This window comes from Lithobates pipiens, unplaced genomic scaffold (genome assembly GCF_037356315.1).
Source record: "Lithobates pipiens isolate NorthernLeopardFrog02 unplaced genomic scaffold, aLitPip1_a1.2 Scaffold_16, whole genome shotgun sequence".
Classification (NCBI taxonomy): domain Eukaryota; kingdom Metazoa; phylum Chordata; class Amphibia; order Anura; family Ranidae; genus Lithobates; species Lithobates pipiens.
Window position 1 is genome coordinate 155200134 of NW_027507748.1, and position 19424 is coordinate 155219557.

General features: G+C 40.1%; 1 protein-coding gene across 2 annotated transcripts in view; it reads left to right on the forward strand.

Annotated features, from left to right (window-relative positions):
- Window positions 1–13057: 13057 nt before the first annotated feature.
- RNF43 (ring finger protein 43) overlaps window positions 13058–19424 on the forward strand; it is a 74050-nt gene continuing 67683 nt past the window's right edge. The window contains exon 1 of one of the 2 annotated variants that reach the window (XM_077480670.1): window positions 13058–13446. In XM_077480670.1, the coding sequence (XP_077336796.1) occupies window positions 13198–13446 (249 nt within the window). In that variant the 5' untranslated portion in view covers window positions 13058–13197. The remainder of the gene's footprint in view (window positions 13447–19424) is intronic. The other variant, XM_077480671.1, reaches the window with a different exon arrangement.

Genomic DNA, 19424 nt, shown 5'->3' on the forward strand with positions numbered 1-19424 from the left:
CAGTGGCTACAGATTGAAAAGGAAAGGTCATTTTTAATAACATTCAATTACAATATGACTTGTGTCACAATTGCACACGCTATATTATCTTTTATTTATTTGCGATTTTTTTTCCCCCACAAAAGTGGAGTTACCTTTTAAGCCCCACGTCCAATCACCATCCAAATCTTGCTACCTCAACCTCCGCAACATCTCCAAAATACGTCCCTTTCTAACCAATGACACAATAAAGCTCTCAATTCATGCCATAGTCATCTCTCGCCTCGATTACTGCAACTCCCTTCTCATTGTTTTACTTCTAGATAGTCTATCGCCCTTTCAATCCATCATGAATGCTGCTGCCAGAATCATCGACCTTACCAATCTCTCTGTGTCTGCTGCTCCTCTCTGTCAATCCCTCCACTGGCTTCCATCATCCAACAAATTCAATCCAAAATAGTAACAACTATTTACAAAGCCATCCACAACTTAGCGCTCAAATACATCACTGTCCTAGTCTCTAAATACCAACCTACTCGTTCTCTTCATTCCTCTCAAGACCTCCTGCTCTCTAGCTCCCTCGTCACCTCCTCCTATGCTCGCCTCCAGGACTTTTCCAGAACCTCTCCAATCCTATGGAACGCCTTACCCCAATCTGTCCGATTATCTCCTACTCTATTCATTTTTAGACGATCCCTGAAACCCCTTCTCTTCAGAAAAGCCTACCCTACCCACACCTAACAACTGTATTTTAATTTTCTACATCAGCTCATCCCCCACAGTTATTACCTTTTGTTCCACTTGACCCTCCCTTCTAGATTGTAAGCTCTAACGAGCAGGGCCCTCTGATCCCTCCTGTATTGATTTGTATTGTGAGTCTACTGTCTGCCCCCATGTTGTGAAGCTCTGCGCAAACTGTTGGCTCCATATAAATCCTGTATAATAATAATAATAATAATATATAGCTTTATAACTCTGGAATTCCAAAGTATGGTTCAAAAAAAGGGGGGGGGGGAGTTGGGAGTTATGCAATCAAGCTAATTTGTTAGGCCCAAGCTCAGCAGCATGATACAGTGACCCTCGGGGCAAAAGCTCCCAGAGGACATGGGAGATAACCCCCCAGAAGCTACATGTCAAGGCTCCAAGAGCAGAGGCTATGAACCGGCCAGGTTCAGGTGATATAATTAGAGGAAAAGGTATAGTCGGTCCAGTAGAACCATGTTTTTCCAAAGTTCTATCTGTGATTAGCAGAGGCAAGGATATCTTCCATTCTGTAAATCTCCTCAATTTTGTGTAACCAAATACCTAGCAGGGGAGCTATAGGTTGCTTTCAGAAAAGCAGGATGCAGGTCTTGGAAGCATTAAGTAGCTGAATCGTAAGTAAGTTGACCTTTCATAACTTTTGGATCACATGGGAGTTAAATGAAGCAGATAGGCTGCTGAGTCATCTCCCAGTTGAACGTCAGTGAGTTTGAATACAAGGTCGCGAACCCTAACCCAGAAGAGTTTCAGAACTCGACAACCAGAACATATGGAGAAATGTGCCCTTATGCTGGGAACAGCGCCAGCAAAGGGAGGGTGTGTTTCTAAAAAATGTGTGTAAGATTAAAGGAGTCCTATACCAATGTGTCAAAATTTTGAAACCCATTTTATAGAACTGGAAAGAGAAGAGGTGTGAGCGAAACGCATCATGCGTGTCTTCTGTTTTTCCAAAAGGCTGATGCCTAAGTCAGATTCCCAGTTCACAATGTAGGGTGGATCTACATGAACCACAGGGTGGGAAAGTAGCTTATAGGATAGGGATATGCCATGTCAAATTGGTGAGGACGAGGTACATAGCTTTTTAAACTCAGTTAAAGGAGAAAGCGAAAGGGTTTGTTTTCCCCAGTTGTGCAAAAAATTTCTTAATTGAAATGCTTTCCAAAATGGCAAAGGTTAGTCTGTCATTAGTTGAAGTTCTGACAAGGATTTATAATGCGTAGAAGCGAGGAATGACGCAAGGCGAAACTGATTCTGCTGGAGTAGGGGTCGGAATTGGCAGTCGGTGATCCCCAATGTTCCAAAAATTTTAACACTCAATTTTGGGATGGACGGGAGTGAATGTGATTATGAATGGGAATCATATTCACTATTAGAATTTTGTTCCATCATATAAGAAACAAAAAAATGTTTGATCCTTTTCTTTTGATGTTCTTCATCACAGCAGTTAAACACAATTGTCGATTTGACCAAACTAACCATTAGAAAATCGAATACACATTTCAAAAACAACCGTTTTCTAACACAATTCTACTAGTGTATAGCCAGCTTAACGCTTCATGTCTCTTTTTTAATGACATAGCTACAACCTCGCAGCCTAGAGAGATCATTTACTAAAGAACTGTAGCATTTTCAGACTTTGGTACACTAAGGCTAGGTTCACACAGGAGCAACCCGACTTACAGCGCGACTTTGCAAGGCGATTTGGAGGTGACTTCAGTGCGGCTTTGCGCAACTTAAAGTTGCCTCCAGGACAGGCGACTTTGGCTGTGGCCAATCCCAGAATAGTCAGCTCTGTGGGAGGGAGGGGGTTGTCTGGGCAAATGTGGGAAGTACCCGTGTAAATTATTTTCTTTTTCCTGTAAAGTCGCTTCAGTATAGAAGGATATCCGACTTGGAGGCAACTTCCACTGAGATCTATGGGTACAAGTTGCCTAGAAGTTGCCTTGAAGTAGTACAGGAACCTTTTCTGAAGTCGGAGCAACTCCAGTAGTGTAAATTAAGACGGCTCCCATTCACTTCAATGGAATTTCTTATGTCCAGCAGCTTCCAGTCATATCCCAAGTTGCTGTAGTGTGGTTAAAAGGGCAATGACATGTCAGTGATTGCAGTAATTAGGAAGTGTACTTTGGTTCAAAATGGCTGGATCAGTGGGCATTGTCACCATATGTGGATGAGAGTGCCCTTCGGTTTATGACATCTCCAGGACTTATCTGGTATATCTGCCGATATGTGATGTAGCACTGTGGTGGTTTGTTAGCAACAGGACTTGAGAACATAATTAATCTTCTGGAAGTTGAAAATATTAGAACATTTAAAAGGTGTTGATTAAGGTCACTTTCTCATTTCCAGGAGAAGGATAGATTCTTGGGAGATGTGGATTGGAACATACCAGCATAAATTATCGATATCAGGTGGGGGGTTGGGTCTAGTGATGAACATAGGGCATCAAAGGATATGAAAGTACATGTGTCATGTTGTCTGTATTGAGAGTGGTTTAAAAAGTATTTTTTGGAAATTTGCCCAGTATGGTATTGGCCTGTTTACATTTAGAATACGAAATGTGCACTTTTAAAAAAAATGTCCAAGCAGTAAATTAAGAAGCCAGATGCCAGAAGCATAGTTTTTAATTTGACCCAGATGAAAGTTTGTGTTTCCATCTAGTAAGTTAATTGGCCTATTATGTAAATGTTTGCACATTCTAGTGAACACTTTTAGAGATGCGCCTATGATGGGGTGAGAGGTTAAGGCGATGGAGAAGTATTTTCTCTAAATCTAGGAGCTCCAGGAGTTTATATGTGGTTCTGAAAATAATTGCTCACATTGTGCCCAGTCCTTAAACATTCTAATCTGTTATACATGCAAGATGGTAAGCCCAGTAATATCTGCGGACATCAGGTAGATCAATGCCACCCCAGTGTTGTGGCCTAGAAAGGGTCTCTATGCTTATTCTGGGAGATTTATTAATCCACAAAAATCTAGGAAACGGCTGTTTGGATGGAATAAAAAAAGCATTGGGGAGATGTATGCTGATTTAATCATACATTTTAATTATTTAAAGCCTAATATGCATGATTTAAAGTGGTTGTAAACCTTTTACAACCACTTTTTGCTGCAGGTAAGCCTATATTCAGGCTTACTTGTAGCTACACTTGATACCTATTAAACCTGCAAGGTTTAGGAGATATCTCCGTCATCGGCACATTCGTACTGAAACAATGGCAGTACTTGCCGTTGCTTCAGTTAGACTATGCCGTTACCGGTAGCTCCCGTGCGCATGAGCCGGAGTGACGTCATTGTGGCTCCGGCCAATCATAGCCTACGAAACCCGGAAGTAACTCTGAGAGCGATGTCAGCCGCCAGAGCGGGGTACGAGGACGGCTGCAGGGGCTTCGATCTCAGGTATGTAATTCATTATGCGCTAGTTTGCTATGCATACTAGCTCATTATGACTTTGTCTTGCAGGTTTTTTTTTTCTAGGGTTTACAGCCATTTTATAAAAAAGGATTTTTCATTTTATTTTATTATTTTTGGACTGTTTTGTTGCTCTTGGTGGTTCCCAACAAATCATTTTATCCTATTCAATACATAAGGGCAAACGCTTCGCAGATTTTATGTTTTCTGAAAATACATTTTATTACAGCAGTCTGGCTTTCTACATTCTTTTAACTTGTGTAGCAGTGAATCCTGGGAGAGGGGTTTTCCTGCCATGTTTATCAATGACATTTTTCACATTATTTATGTGAAGTGCACAATGTAAATAACTGATCATTCTTGCATACCTTCCATAACTATACATTACATGCTGAAAGCCATCACTATTTAAGTGACAGTGAGTACACAAGAGGACGGAAGAGGGAATTTTCTGAAGCTTGACCTGAAAGAACATGTACCTATCATCACTCCTTTTCTGCAGAGGGGATTGCCTGGAAGCATATGGACCTAGTTTATATGTACCCAGTGATCTCCCAATAAGTACAACCCTCATCTATAGAATATACAGCAGATAGTAATAGAACTATTTTTATGGCCAACCACCTAAACAAATTATCGCTTTTCCATAAATGTATGGATACATCAGTTAAACATTTTTAAGATCCGTGTCCATGGGTTTTATTTATTACAGGTGTTTCTATAGCGCTGACAATTTTTGCAGTGCTTTACACACATATATATATATATCTATATATATATAGATATATATATCTATCTATATATAGATATATATATATATATATATATATATATATATATATATATATATATATATATATATACGGGTGCATCTCAAAAAATTCGAATATCATCAAAAATTCTATTTATTTCAGTAATTGAATTAAAAAATTTAAACTCATATATTATATAGATTCATTACACACAGAGTGATATATTCCAAGCATTTCTTTATTTTCATTTTTAGAATTATGGCTTACAGCTAGTAAAAACCCAAAATTCAGTATCTCAGAAAATTTTAATAATATGAAAAAGTTCAATGTTGTGGTCTCATGGAGGCTCATTTACGAAAGCCGTGTGCCATCAGCAGAAGCGCACGGCGAGTCATATTTACAAAATGGTGCACCGGGAGCAGAGCGCGAATCCCCCATTTAGGATAGCGATCCCTGTGCACGGAAGAATGCAATCTGTGTGCCACTATGGACATGGCGCACAACGTCTTCAATTCAATATTAACAGAAGATGGAGGTGCCAATATTATGGGGTGATGTGAGGAAGTTTAGCAACAACTGCCCAAGTAACAAATATGCCCAAAATAGAATGAGAAAGTAACTTTTTCAGAGAAAGCCTGCTGTGCCTGCAAATACGTTTAGAACTGCATGAGAGCAATGTAAGCACTGCGCATGCGCAAGCGGCTCTTGCCCCTTTTCAAATGTGTTTGTTCACTGCGTGGCCAAAATCTTAGTAAATGTCAAGCAACGCAAATGCAATTGCGTGGGTTGAACAAACGCACCTCTAAACTTTACTTTTTTTTTTTACGCTGGTTCACCTTTATGTATTTTTTTTTACGGAGATTTGCACACAGTTCATGTTAGCATGTTATGTTGCCAACATGTGACGTGCACCTTGTTAAAATTATGTAAAAAGATTCTCGCTCCTCTAGCTCCTCTCTAATGCATATGATTTCCTTCGGCTAGCTTTTGCTTTTAAAGGGTATCTCCACACTCAGTTCTCTAATGCTCTTGTCTCCCCCCTCTAACCTCTTAAATTTCCATGGGCCAACTTTTGCTTTTAAAGGGGAACTCCACTCCATTCTTAAAAGGCTGCGATCTGCCTTCACCAATCCAAACCACATCCTTTTTCTGAGCATAAAACAGGACCAGCTTGGAAAGGGGCGAAAAGAGTGAACCCCCAACCCCCTCCTGAACCATACAAGGCCACATGCACTCAACATAGCTGGCTGCCTTTGGGGCATGTTGGGCTCAGCCCAATACCTACCACATTGCACCTTGTACCCACTAGTTTAAAGGGGCTTTCCACTTTCCGTAAAGCCCCCTGTCTGCAGCCCCACACAACCCCAGCCTAGGGCTGTGTGGAAGAGGCCCTTGTCCCCTGAATATGAGAACAAAGTGGTTGACTTTTGGAGTGCCCAAGCCCCTCCTGCCTCCAAGCATCCACCCCCCTTTCATGGGCAGGCTTGCTGTGTGTTTGGCTAGGGGTTTGTTAGTGTGTGGGAGGAGCATAATCTTTTCTTAGTTAGGGGTGGAATCTTTTATGTGGGGGTTCTCATTTTAGGCCTCAAGAGACCCAAATGGCCTTGCATGTATTGGGGGCTATTTTTGTTTTGGCTTAAAATCTTGCAGCTGCAAAGTAGATTTGTAAGTTTTCTCTAAAGCCATACATCTTTGAAGCAGCATTTTGGATACATGCTACAGATGCACCACAGGCAGAGTAAGCCCCCCCCCAAGTTACTAGCTTTTAAGCAAGTTTGCATTTTTAAATGCATTTTTCCTTGTTTCGTTTTGGGGGTTATCCAAATTGGTGACATTGATATATGTGCCTTAGGGTGGGACATATGTGTGTGTGTGTCCTAGAGTTTGTAACACATGTATTTTCTGTTTCTCTTTTTATTTTGTTTGTCATGTCTTTGCAAAACAGATGTGTTCTGGAGCAAGTTTTTAACTTTGGTTTATTGTATTTTTTTTGGGTGGGGGGGATATTTTCCCTTGAAATATTTTTGATGTTGTCAATGTGTGTCATTTGTAGGTTGTTTCACTTTTATTTAATTGTCTGTGCTGCATTATTTTGCTACATCTTTCTCAAGATATTGTGACTAATTAATGTTTAAATCCTTACTAGATGTCTGTTTGTGAGTCCTTTAACTCCTGTTAATTTCCTCTGCAAAATGGTCAGACCTCAAAACCATATTCTGTTAGTGTCTCAAATTAACATACATGTGTTTTTTGCTTTCCTTGCTCTTTTCCAAGTCCTGTTTTGTTGACCAATAAAATTTGTAGGAAATTTTAATGTTTTATGTGTTTTGTTAATTTTCCACTGGCATGTCAAAACAAAAAAAGTGTGATTTGTCTAAAAGCTACTTTCCTGGTGCCTTCATGGTGGCATATGCATGGGTTGAGCATATGCTGTCATGGATAGGCACCAGGAAAGGAAAATTACAGAGAGGTAAGTATTACATTTTCCATTTTAGCGCAGTGGTTCTCAGCCTCAGTCCTCAAGTACCCCAACAGCAGTTTTTGGAATTTATCTTAGCTAAAATAGCTATACAAAATACCAAGCCATTGACTATGATTTAAAGCACCTGTGCCAGATGAAGGAAAACCTTTAAACATGGCCTGGTGGAGGTACCTGAGGACAGGGTTGAGAAGCACCGCTTTAGAGCACTGAGCTAAAATCTAGCTCAGGACAATCCTATTCTAATTGTGGACATTTGTGGGAAACCAAGTGAGTGTTATAACCCCTGCTTGTCGTTTTTAGGTTGGGCTTTGTGTCCCTTTTCTGAAAAATGGCTTCACTTCCTGTCACAGCCAAACAGGAAGTGAGGGTACAGCCCTACCAATGTCTTTCCTTGGGGACACACAGGTCACTCTAACTAGTGTCCCCAGTAGGCAAATTGCACTCTAGCACTTTGTTGTGTACACCCCAAATTTTTTGGTATTTTGGGGTTTATTAAAGGCAAAGCCACTCTGCAATACAAGTGTACTCTCTGTAAATCTGAGGGAAAGCGCTGGTGATTTTATCATCCAATCATGTAGAAGCAAAGGGGCTGTTTTTTTTTTTTTTCTTTCCTATGCCCAACTGCCCCCTGATGCGGTTTGGCCAGACGAAGGGTAATGGATCCCCCTTGTTTTTGTCAGAGCCGGGTGTAAATGGACACAACTCCTGCCAATAGAGAAGAATGGTGGATCTGCCTGAAAAAAAAGACAGGCAGACCTGATCAGCCCGTGTGAAAGGGGCTTTATGCCGCTGGGTGGCACCTGATAGGGACAGGTGTTTGCGCACAGCCGTCTGTACAAAATCAAGGACAGGCTGCAGCTGTACACAGGTCACTGCACAAATTAATGTTTGCATGTGTACGGTGGAGCAGCTCTGGATGCAGACAGTTTGGGGTTGATTTACTAAAGGCAAATAGACTGTGCACTTTGAAAAGAATACGTGCGGTTGCTCCAGAGCTTAGTAAATGAGGTAAAGCTTCATTTGGCAAAGAATACGTGCAAGGAAAATAAAAAAAAAACAGCATTTTTGCTTGCACATGATTGGACGATGGAAGTCAGCAGAGCTCATTTACTAAGCTCTGGAGCAACTGCACTTTGCAAAGTGCACAGTCTATTTGCCTTTAGTAAATTAACCCCTTTGTGTCCAAGGCTGCTCACCTGTCCCTGTATGCATGCAATCAGATGTGCGGACACCTGTAATTCCCGATCACGCCTTCTTCCCGCTGTACAACCCTCTGTGCCCGCGTGAATGAGAAGCAGGTGACTGATGGCAGGTTTTGCGATTGCCTAATTTAATAATGCCCATGTTGATGTCGTGTTACATAAGTTGCATATAAATATATGTTTAATTACATTTTAATGAATACTTAAATGCATAATTGTAATTACCTGTTGAATAAACATTTCAATTGTTTCTTAGTTTTGAGTAATAAAGATACCTTTCAGCGGGTCTGCCTTGGTTTTTAATCGAGTTCCACCACAATGTTCATTATTTACTTGCCTGCCAATTGGGTGGCAAATGAAACAATGTGTTCCATGAAAGCTGATGAAAGCTCAAAAAATGTCCAAGTGTATGACTAGCATTACAACTCATTAGGAATTTACATTTTTTTTCTTCTTAATGGACTTCATTTTATTTTTAAATGCAACTGAATAGACAAAGTGACGGCCTCTCTTATTACCACCCCCAGGTGATACTCATCTTTGATGTGCTTCCCTGCCGCTTTCTTCATCGGGCCAAGCTCTTGGGAAGACCTAGAATTTCTGGGTATGATGGAAGCAATGCTCGGTCCACAAAAGCCAATCACTGGGGCTGACCACATGGGACTCCTGTTCCAGGGAAAGCACCATTTCTGGGTGCTTTTTGACGTAAGATTTGGGTCAATGTCCTGCTGTAAGACCCATGACCTCTGACGGAGACCCTGACTCTCTGACAGTAGACCCTACATTGCACCCCAGAATTCTTTGGTAGTCTTCAGATTTCATAAAGCCATGGTCAAGACATTTAGTGCGGAGATCATTGAGAGGATGTGCTAGGTGCCGGTCCAGGCATCTGGGTGGATCCTGACCTTTTCCTGAACCTGGACCGGCTGAGTGATGCCAGCCATCAGCAGACTTTAGCCCACAGTTGGCTAAAAACAAGTCAGAGGATTGCAGAATAAACTGGACTCCTGTGATCCATAAGAGAAGTATAGCCAAAAAAGCTTTGACCATAATTCTCCTTTAACTGCTTCAGATCCGCGCTGTAGCCGAATGACGGGTACAGCGCGGATCTACTTTGCTGGGAGCGTATCTTTTGACGTCCACCCCTTTGCAGGCTCGCCATGCCCCCCTGAAGGGCGAGCACTGTGATCACCCGAGTCAATGAGGCTCAGGTGATCACAGATCTGATCCCGACTCCTCACCACGTGATCAGCTGTCAGCCAATGACAGCTGATCACATGATATAAACAGAGGATCGGTAATCATTTTTTTTTTCTTCTAACACTGACAGTGTGAGGAGAAAAAAAGCCGATCACTGGCTTCTGTCTGAAGGGACATCGGTCCCGAAGAGGAAGCGCCTCCAGTACCATCTGCCAGTGCCACGAATCAGTGCCCACCAATCAGTGCCCATAGTACATAAGTGACAGCAATCAGTGCCACCTATCAATGTCCACCAATGGTGCCAATCAGTGCCACCTAGCAATGCTACCTATCAGTATCACCTATCAGTGCCCATCACTGCCACCCATCAGTGCCTAAAACTGCCACACATCAGTGCCAGCTATCAGTTCCACCTATTAGTGCCCTTCAGTGCCACCTATCAATGCCCTTCAGTGCTGCCTCTCAGTGCCCACCAATGCCACCTATCAGTGCCCACCAGTGCCACCTCATCAGTGCCCACCAGTGCCGCCTATTAGTGCCCATCACTGCCGCCTTATTAGTGCCCATCAGTGTCGCCTTATCAGTGCCCTTCAGTGCAGCCTATAGGTGCCCATCAGTGCAGCCCATCGGTGCCCATCAGTGTAGCCTCATCAGTGTACATCAAAGAATAAGAAAATTTACCTGTTTGCAAAATGTATTAACAAAATATAAAACGGTTTTATATATTTTTTTTATTCTGTCTTTTTTAATAAAAAATAAATAAAAAACCCAGATGTGATCAAATACCACCAAAAGAAAGCTCTATTTGTGGGGGAAAAATTCTAAAAATTTCATTTGAGTACAGTGTTGTATGACTGCACGATTGTCATTCAAAAAGTGACAGCGCTAAAAGCTGAAAATTGGTCTGGGCAGGAGGGGGGGGGGGGGGGGGGGGGAGGGGTTAGGTGCCCGCTAAGCAAGAGGTTAATATAAATTCCTCTGTATGATCTTCTAAGTGCCCCTTAGTAAGTATCCTGGTGCCCCTAAGTGCCTCTTTCAGGTAGACATACCTTGAATAGGTGAGAAAGTCCATTAGTCCTTGGTAAGCAAGGGTCCATGCCCCGGAACCCTGACAGTTCACATTTTTAGCAGCATCTGGTTCCTTTAATTGGGAAAATGGGTGGATTGCTGCACAAAATGTGTATTTTATTGAAAAATATAGGAAGTTACAAGAAAGTATCATGAATAATTTATTGTAACTTTTCATATTTTTCATTAAAATAAAAATTTTGTTTTGTTTCTCTCTCGCTCTCTCTCTCTAAAACATATACATTTACATATAATAATATGTAAACATAAAATAATGATAATGCACATATAAAGTAAAATAAACAAAAATTACAAATATAAAGAATGCAAATAAATATAATATAATATATATATATATATATATATATATATATATATATATATATATATATATATATATATATATAAATCTTAAAGCAAATAAGAATAATATTAAATAATAATATATAAATCTAAAATAATCTAAAATAATAATAAATAATAATAACAACAACAATATTAATACTAATTAATACTAATACTAACAATAAAATAAAACAATAGATAATATTATAAAAAAATAATATAAATCTTATAAAATAATAAATAACAATATTAATAATAATAATACCTAAAACTAAAATATTAATAACCAATAAGTATTGTAATAATAATAATACAATGAAAATAAAATATACAAAATATATACATAAAATTTAAATTTAAATTTTTTAATTAAAAAATGAAATAATAAAACATACTAATAATAAAACAATATAAATATTATAAAATAATAAAATGTAATACAATATTAATACCAATAATCATACAATGAAAATAAAAAAATAAATAAAAAAAAAACAATAAAAAAAATGATAATACTATAAAAATAATATAAATCTTATAAAATAATAAATAAAATATTAATAATAATACCTAAAAATAAAATATGAATAACTAATAAGTATTTTCATAATAATAACAATAATATAATGAAAGTAAAATAAATAAATATAAATAAAATAAAAAATGAAATAATAAAACAGATACTAATAATAAAATAATATAAAATAATAAAATGTAATACAATATTAATACTAATCATATTACTATTAAAGTAAAATAAATAAAAAAACAATAAAATAAAAAAATATATAATACTATAAAAATAATATTAATATTCTAAAATAATAAATAACAATATTAATAATAATATCTAAAACATGAATGACTAATAAGTATTTTAATAATAATAATAATAATAATACAATGAAAATAAAATAAATAAATATAAATAAAATTAAAAAATGTAATAACAAAACAGATACTAATAATAAAATAATATAAATATTCTAAAATAATAAATAATTAATATATTGTATTAATATTAATATTAATACTAATCATATTACTATTAAGGCAAAAAAAAAATAGATAATACTATAAAAATTATTATAAATCTTATAAAATTATAATTAGCAATATTAATAATAATATTTAAAACTAAAATATTAATAACTAATAAGTATTATCATGATAATAATAATACAATGAAAGTAAACTAGATATAAATTAAAAAAAAAAAATTAATGGAATAAAACAGATACTAATAATAATATAAATATTATAAAATGTAATGATATCTAAAACTAATAAAAAAAAAAGAAATAATAATAATAAAAATAACAACACAATTAAAATAAAATAAAATAAATAAAAACAAATAACGTATAAGAAAGTTAAATATTATAAAATAATAATAATAAAATGAATAATAATAATATTAATAATATCTAAAACTAAAAGAATAATAATGATACAATTAAAGTAACATAAATAAACACAAATAAAATAAAAAACTAAAATAATAAAACAGATAATTAGAATAAAAATATATATTATAATACCTAAAGCTAAAATATGAATACAACGATAATAATAATCATAATATAATTAAAGTAAAAGACATAAGAAGAATATAACTATAATAATAATATAACAATATGATTGTGTGTATGATGGGGTCCCCTGGGGGGGTATAGTATGTAGAAGACGCAGCGCTCCCCTCGGGGTCTGGCTGTCATGTTCCGGGCCGCCTGTAGAGGGAGCCGCGCTGTAGGTCGGTGCGGTGGGGCGGAGGGGGGAGGGGGATGCAGGGCTCCGCCCTCACTTTGTGTCAGCAGGTAGGAGCCGAGCCGTCCCGGGGAAGGAAGGAGGGAGCGGAGTGGAGTGTGGAGCGGAGTGGGGAGTGGGGAGTGGGAGAGGCGAAGCCGGGAAAGTGGTGTCCCGGGAGCTCGGGTTGGATACCTGTGTCAGTAGCGGGGAGGATGTTGGCGGGGGAGTGAGGCATGGCCGGGGCTGCATGCGGTGGTTAGTGGCCGCTCTCCCGGGACTATGGATGCCGGGTGCCGGGTGCAGTATGAGTAGAGGCCGGCTGGTGTCCCTGTGTGTCCTCCTCCTCCTCAGCGCTCTACAGGCGAGCCTCGCCGTCTCCGAGCCCCGAGCCGTCATCCGGGTCTTCCCCCTCAGGATGGACACCCCCAACTTCACCGTGGAGGGGATCTTCGCCAAGGTGGCCGACGTCAGCTCTGCCGAGGGCAGGCTCTTCCAGGTGAGCTCTATGGCGGGGGGAGCTGGGCCAGCACGGACTCTCCTCTAATGTTTATTGAGAGGGACCCTCAGGGGACAAGACCTACAAACACGACACCTTTTTTTTTTTTTTTTCACAGGAACGCCGTTTTTGAGAAACGCACATAACGCCTACAATGCCGTTATTTCCTAAAGGCGCCTTGAATGCAGGCGGTCGTGTGTTTTGTAGTGTAAAAGTCGCTTGTCTCACTGCCAAAGACAGGTGCGACTTTGGCGCAAACAGATGCGGCAAAAAAAAAAAAGGGGTGAGGGCTCATCCAGGAAAAACATGATTGATGGAGCTTTGTATAGTAATCAGAGTCAGACTAAACGCACAAACGCCGGTGCTTTAGGTGTGTATATTACACAGGATCTTCTAGCTTTTCTCTCATCCCTTTTTAGATTGTAAGCTCTAAGGGTCAGGGCCCTGTGATTCCTCATGTATTCTCCCTGTCCGTGTTGTAAAGTGCTGTGCAAACTGTTGGCACCATATAAATCCTGTACAATAACGCATGAAATCCGCATATGACGTCGCTGTGTGTACAGCTCATAGGACTGAGAAGTGTACAAATCTGAGGTTTCTAATGCTGGCCATACACTATATGAAAAATCGGGCGAACCCAATTTTGAAAAAAGAACGAGCCGCAAGCGCAAACGATGCTGCCATCATGTAATGACCGATAAATTGTTCAGTGGACATAAATACATTTTATGTTGTTTTTTTTTTTTTTATACATATACCCAGTGCAGACGGGTCAGACGGGAAACGCATTAACCTTTCAATTTATCGTTTGGCAGAAAATTTACAAACTTGTCCTCCTTCGTATTTTCAGCTCAAAAACGTCTCAACGATTTTGCGCCCATTAACTGGCCGAAAAAAACGAACAAACGGTCTAATGACTGAATTTTTTTTTTTTTTTTTTCGTATAGTGTATGGCCAACATTAGGCTCCATTCACACTTGTGTGACTTTAAAGTCATGTGATTTACATTTGCAACTTTGGCTGTTGCTTTGACTGTCATTGAGAACATTAAAATGCCGAGTTTTGAGAGTTTTACATCTCAGTCTATGGCATTAAAGAAGTGCAGGAACCTGCACACTGGGGGCGGTGCGGGCACCTGCGCTATTTAGTATTCGGCCGCTGGAGGGGAGATTTTACCCCCCCCGCTAGCGGCCGAGAAAGGGTTAAAACCACCACAAAGCGCTGCTGCAGTGGCGGTACAGCCACGCTGCCTCATTCATTTCAATGGGCAGGAGCGGTGGAGGAGCAGTGTACATACCTCTCCTTCACCACTCCAAAGATGCGGCTGGCAGGACTTTTTTTTTTTTTTTTAGCTTCCTGCCAGCGCACCGCTGCAGTGTGAATGCCCTCGGGGCTCTCACACTGGAGTGCGAGGAGCGGCTCTTTCAGGGCGCTATTTTTAGCGCTGTGGCACCTGCAAAGCGCCCCCAGTGTGAAAGGGGACTTGCACCCCATTCATACTTGAGCAAGTTGTCATGCAATTTTGGACATCAAAGGCTTCCCCCGTGTTTTCCAATGATAACTATTTAGATGTTTGCAACTTGAAGAGATGTAAACTTCAAAAAAAAAAAACCCTGCAAGACAAAGTAATGATGAGCCATAATGCATCACATACTAGCTCGTTATGAAATACTTACCTTAGATGGAAGCTGTCGCAGCGGTCCTTGTAAACTGCTGTGACCGGCAACATGTCTCCTGGAGTTATTTCCAACTTCGCAATCTCCGGCGCTGTTATTGGCACGAGCGAGCCGTTTCTTCAGTGCGCATGCGCTGAGGACGTCGGAACGTGCGGATACAGTGAATATCTCCTAAACGGTGCAAGTTTAGGAGACGTCCACAGTACCTTCCGATGAGCCTTATTATAGGCTTACCTGTAGGTAAAAGTGGTGTAACCGGGTTTACAAGCACTTTGAAAGTCATTCATGCTCTACTTTTGACTTTTTCATGCAACTTGAGGGCCATAGATTTCAATAACCCTCAAAAGTTGCATGAATGTCGTAGCTGAATGTTTGTTTTATATGCAACAGTGTGTCTGACTTTCTGAGGGATAACGAGTCACATCCAAGTCACACCCATCCAAAGTTGTGTGACTAGAGCCGTACGCTGGATACACATGATACAACTTTTGTTGTCTGAGTTCATTTTAGATTTACCTTCAACTATGTAGTTCAAGGGCCTGACTGATTGCATACAAATTGAAAGTGTTTGTTTAGGTTTGACCTGCTATTATGATAAATCTAAAGCCAATTTGTATAGTGGGTTTCCAGAAGCGCCCCACACTGCATCCATTTACACCTGTCGCTAGGTTAGCATTTCATGGTGCGCCTCTGCAAGCGCTTGTTTTTCAGACTTGGGCGTTTTTGTTTTGGCCAATGAAAAGCCAGTTACTAATGCCGCGTACACGAGCGGATTTTCCGGCAGAGTAGGTCTGACGGCCTTTCGGCAGAGTTCCGATGGACCTTCCGAACGAATGGACTTGGCCACACACACACAAACGGATTAAGTCCGTTCGAAAGTCCGTTCGTTTTGAACGTGATGACGTAAGACGGGACTAAAAAAAGGAAGTTCAATAGCCAGTAGCTGCCCTTGTATCATATCTGGTCTATCAAACCAGCATACAGGTGAACGGTTTTCCTGATGGGGATTGATTTCGGACAGATTTGAAACATGTTCTAGGTCCGTCTGATTTATTTATTGTATTCATGAAAAATGATCGGATTAGCCCACACACGATCGTATTGTCAGACGGATTGATTCCATCGGACCTAGTCTGCTGGAAAGTCCGGTCGCGTGTGCACAGTGTAAAAGATGGAGAGGCAAGTCACGTGTATCGGCTTGTTCACCTGGCGTATTTTCTGCACGGAACACAGGTTCTTGCTGGCAGAGCCAGTAGAAGATCCCATGTAAAATACACACCTTATATACGGTCACTTATATGTGTACAATTTTTCTAATGACTACACATACATGCCTAAAATCTGCAGCTAAGTGGGGCTATTTATTTATTTATTGGTAGGCAGCTAATTGCACAGTCATGCGTAAAATCTGCAGGTATGCACAAGCAGTGCTATGCTTTATATATTTTTATTTTTTTCCTTGTACGCCGCTAAACGCACGTGTAAAATCTGCAGTTATGTACAGCTACAGACTGGGCTATATGTTCTACTTTTCTTCTTTTTTTTTTAAATCATAGGCTGCTAAACGTACATACATGTGTAAAATCTGCAGGTATTTGCAGCCACAATGGGTTATGTTATACTTTTTTTTTTTTTTTTTTTTTGTACTCGCCTAAACGCACATGCATATGTAAAATCTGCAGCTCTGTGTGGCCACAGACGGGGTTATGTTCTGCTTTTATGTTTTTGTTTTGTTACTGATTTTACATTTGACATCTATGTGAAGGAGCCCTTGCGTGCATTTTCAGTCCATAGGGACTAGACATGTGTGACTGTCCTATAGAAGCTTGTGAACATTTTGGAGCTTTAAAGGATAAGTAGTAAAAAATAATGCACATCTTTTTTGCAGGTAAAAAAAAATAAAGTGCATTTTATTATTATGTTTATTACTAAGAGCCTGGAAAGCATTGCAGCCACAATCAGCAGATCATGTGTGCCATGCAGACCGTCAGTGTATCTGTCTACTCATACTAGCAAGTAGTTACACATTAACAGGAACAATCAATGGACTACCACAGCGCTCAGCAGCACCCTGGTAGTTCATTGAGAACTACAAGCCAACAGCCGCAAAGGCTGTCTGTAGTTGTAGTTTTCATAGTCACAGAACTCTGTGAATGACTGACACGGCAGGTGGGGGGGGCAGAGTTTTGCATGGCTGTGTTTAAAAAAAAAAAAATAATGACCTAATGTGGGGAGAAGGTCTCCCGCTTGCTGTCACTAGAGCCCGTGGCTCTGAGAGTGGCGGCAGGAGTTGGGATCATGGTACATGATGCTTGAAAAATGGGTGAACTTCTAAGGGATGCCACACTCAGGTGTGAGCGGGCACTATTGAATAGAGTGAGAATGTGGATGTTGAAGGGCTTGAGGCAATTTAAATCACTTGGGTGAGAATTGGGCTTCTGGAATAGTAGCGGAGCTTCTTGGGGTGCGATTGCACAATTTTGGCTTCAGCAGGTGAAAAACACACGTTCCACACATTTTCAGGAACTCCTATTGACGTCTGTAGAGGCCAAAAATGCACAACTCCACCCCAAAGAGTGATGAGATTGGCACAACACTCGGGTGTAAACGGGCACCATTGAATAATATGAGAAGCGCGATGTCGAGCGTTGGAGCTCTTTGAGAAATGTGCTTCCAATGGGATCCTGAGTGTCATGGATGATATCCAGCAATAACATAACCCCCATACTAAAACGGCCCTTGTAGAAGGTGTAGTCCCCAGGAAACCAACACAACCTCCTTCAACCTCTGCCAACTCTTGAACGTTTAGCCTGGATTGCCACTTGAGTGTTTTCATGTGATTTTATGTGTTTTATGTATTATCCAATGGAAAGCGAGGTACTAGAACAAGGTTGTGGGGTGCAAAAAAAATTTGCCCAATTTCTTGGCATACCGCCTTTTCATGACCAGCTTTCACAAGCCTGAAACTGCCAAAAATATGTACAAACGCAAAAAAATAAAATAAAAAAATGTTCACGTGAACAGGGACTTTTGTGGATCAAAGCTAGAGTTCCACACTTTCGCTATTGTCTGGTTGCCCTAAAAATGCATATCATTTCTGTAAACTGGGAGTCGTTACTGAGATGCCTTTGGATGGGATGACATCACTGTTACCAATCAGGTAAACAGTGATGGTTGGTATGAATAATGTAGAACATTCCTGGATAGGGGTAGTGGTTTAACAGAAGCCAGTCCCCATTCACACCAGTGCCAATTAATGGAATAAGAAGATGACCATTACGCTATGGGGCCTGGTCACACCTGTGTATTCCTCTCTGTGTAGTGTAAGTTGATCAGGTTGTTATGTTTTCATAGTGACCCTTAGCAGTATTGTATATCTAAAGCCAAAACCTTTTTTGTTTATATACCGTAGGGAAAGGATAAACCCCTGTCCTTATTTTTGTCTTCTGTGCCCCTCTTGAGATTTCCAGGTACTTCCTGTTCATTAACATAATGTGATTTGAGAAATCAGCTCGTTGGACGCTGGAACATGTGTCCCCTTTGGAAGATTTCCCCCTCTGTTCTAGTGAGGTTGGGTTTACACTGGTGAGATGCAGTAATCGCAGTGATTCCCGCATCGCATCTGACTCGCAGGCAGTTCACACTGCTGTTTGCCAACTGTTGCAGGTGTCAATATAAAGTTAACGACACCCCCAAATCGGTTTGTAGAACGCAGTACGAACTTTGGAATCGGATCGCATGGGCCTGAACACCCGTGCGATCCAATTTCAGTGTGGACAAAAAAGGGTCCTCCGCCATTTTGGGATGACAGCAATGCGATTTCAGCCATAAAAAATGTATGACTGAATTTGCGCTGCACAGACATCTTGTGTGATGTGCACAGGCATGCAGTGCAAATCACAAGCGATGTCTGGGATTGCACCAGTGTGAACCCAACCTGACGGCTGAAGATTTTAGATTGCACCTTATGCTGGTGAATTCCTCTAATGTGCATACATGGCGTTGACACGGTGTCCAACCCTCCCCACCATCCATAATGGGGGGGGGGGGGGGGATGTTTTTGGCTTTGGTAGACTTTTTTTAGTTTAATTGGTTGTGTCTTATACAGATCATTTGTAGATCACAGTACTATATACAGTGCCTCGCAAAAGTATTCACCCCCCTTGGCATTTTTTGTTTTGTTGCCTCACAACCTGAAATTAACATGGATTGTTTGAGGATTTGCATCATTTATAGAACATACCCACAACTTTGAAGATGTTTGAGTCACAATAAAAAAAAAAAATAGGACAAAATAACAGA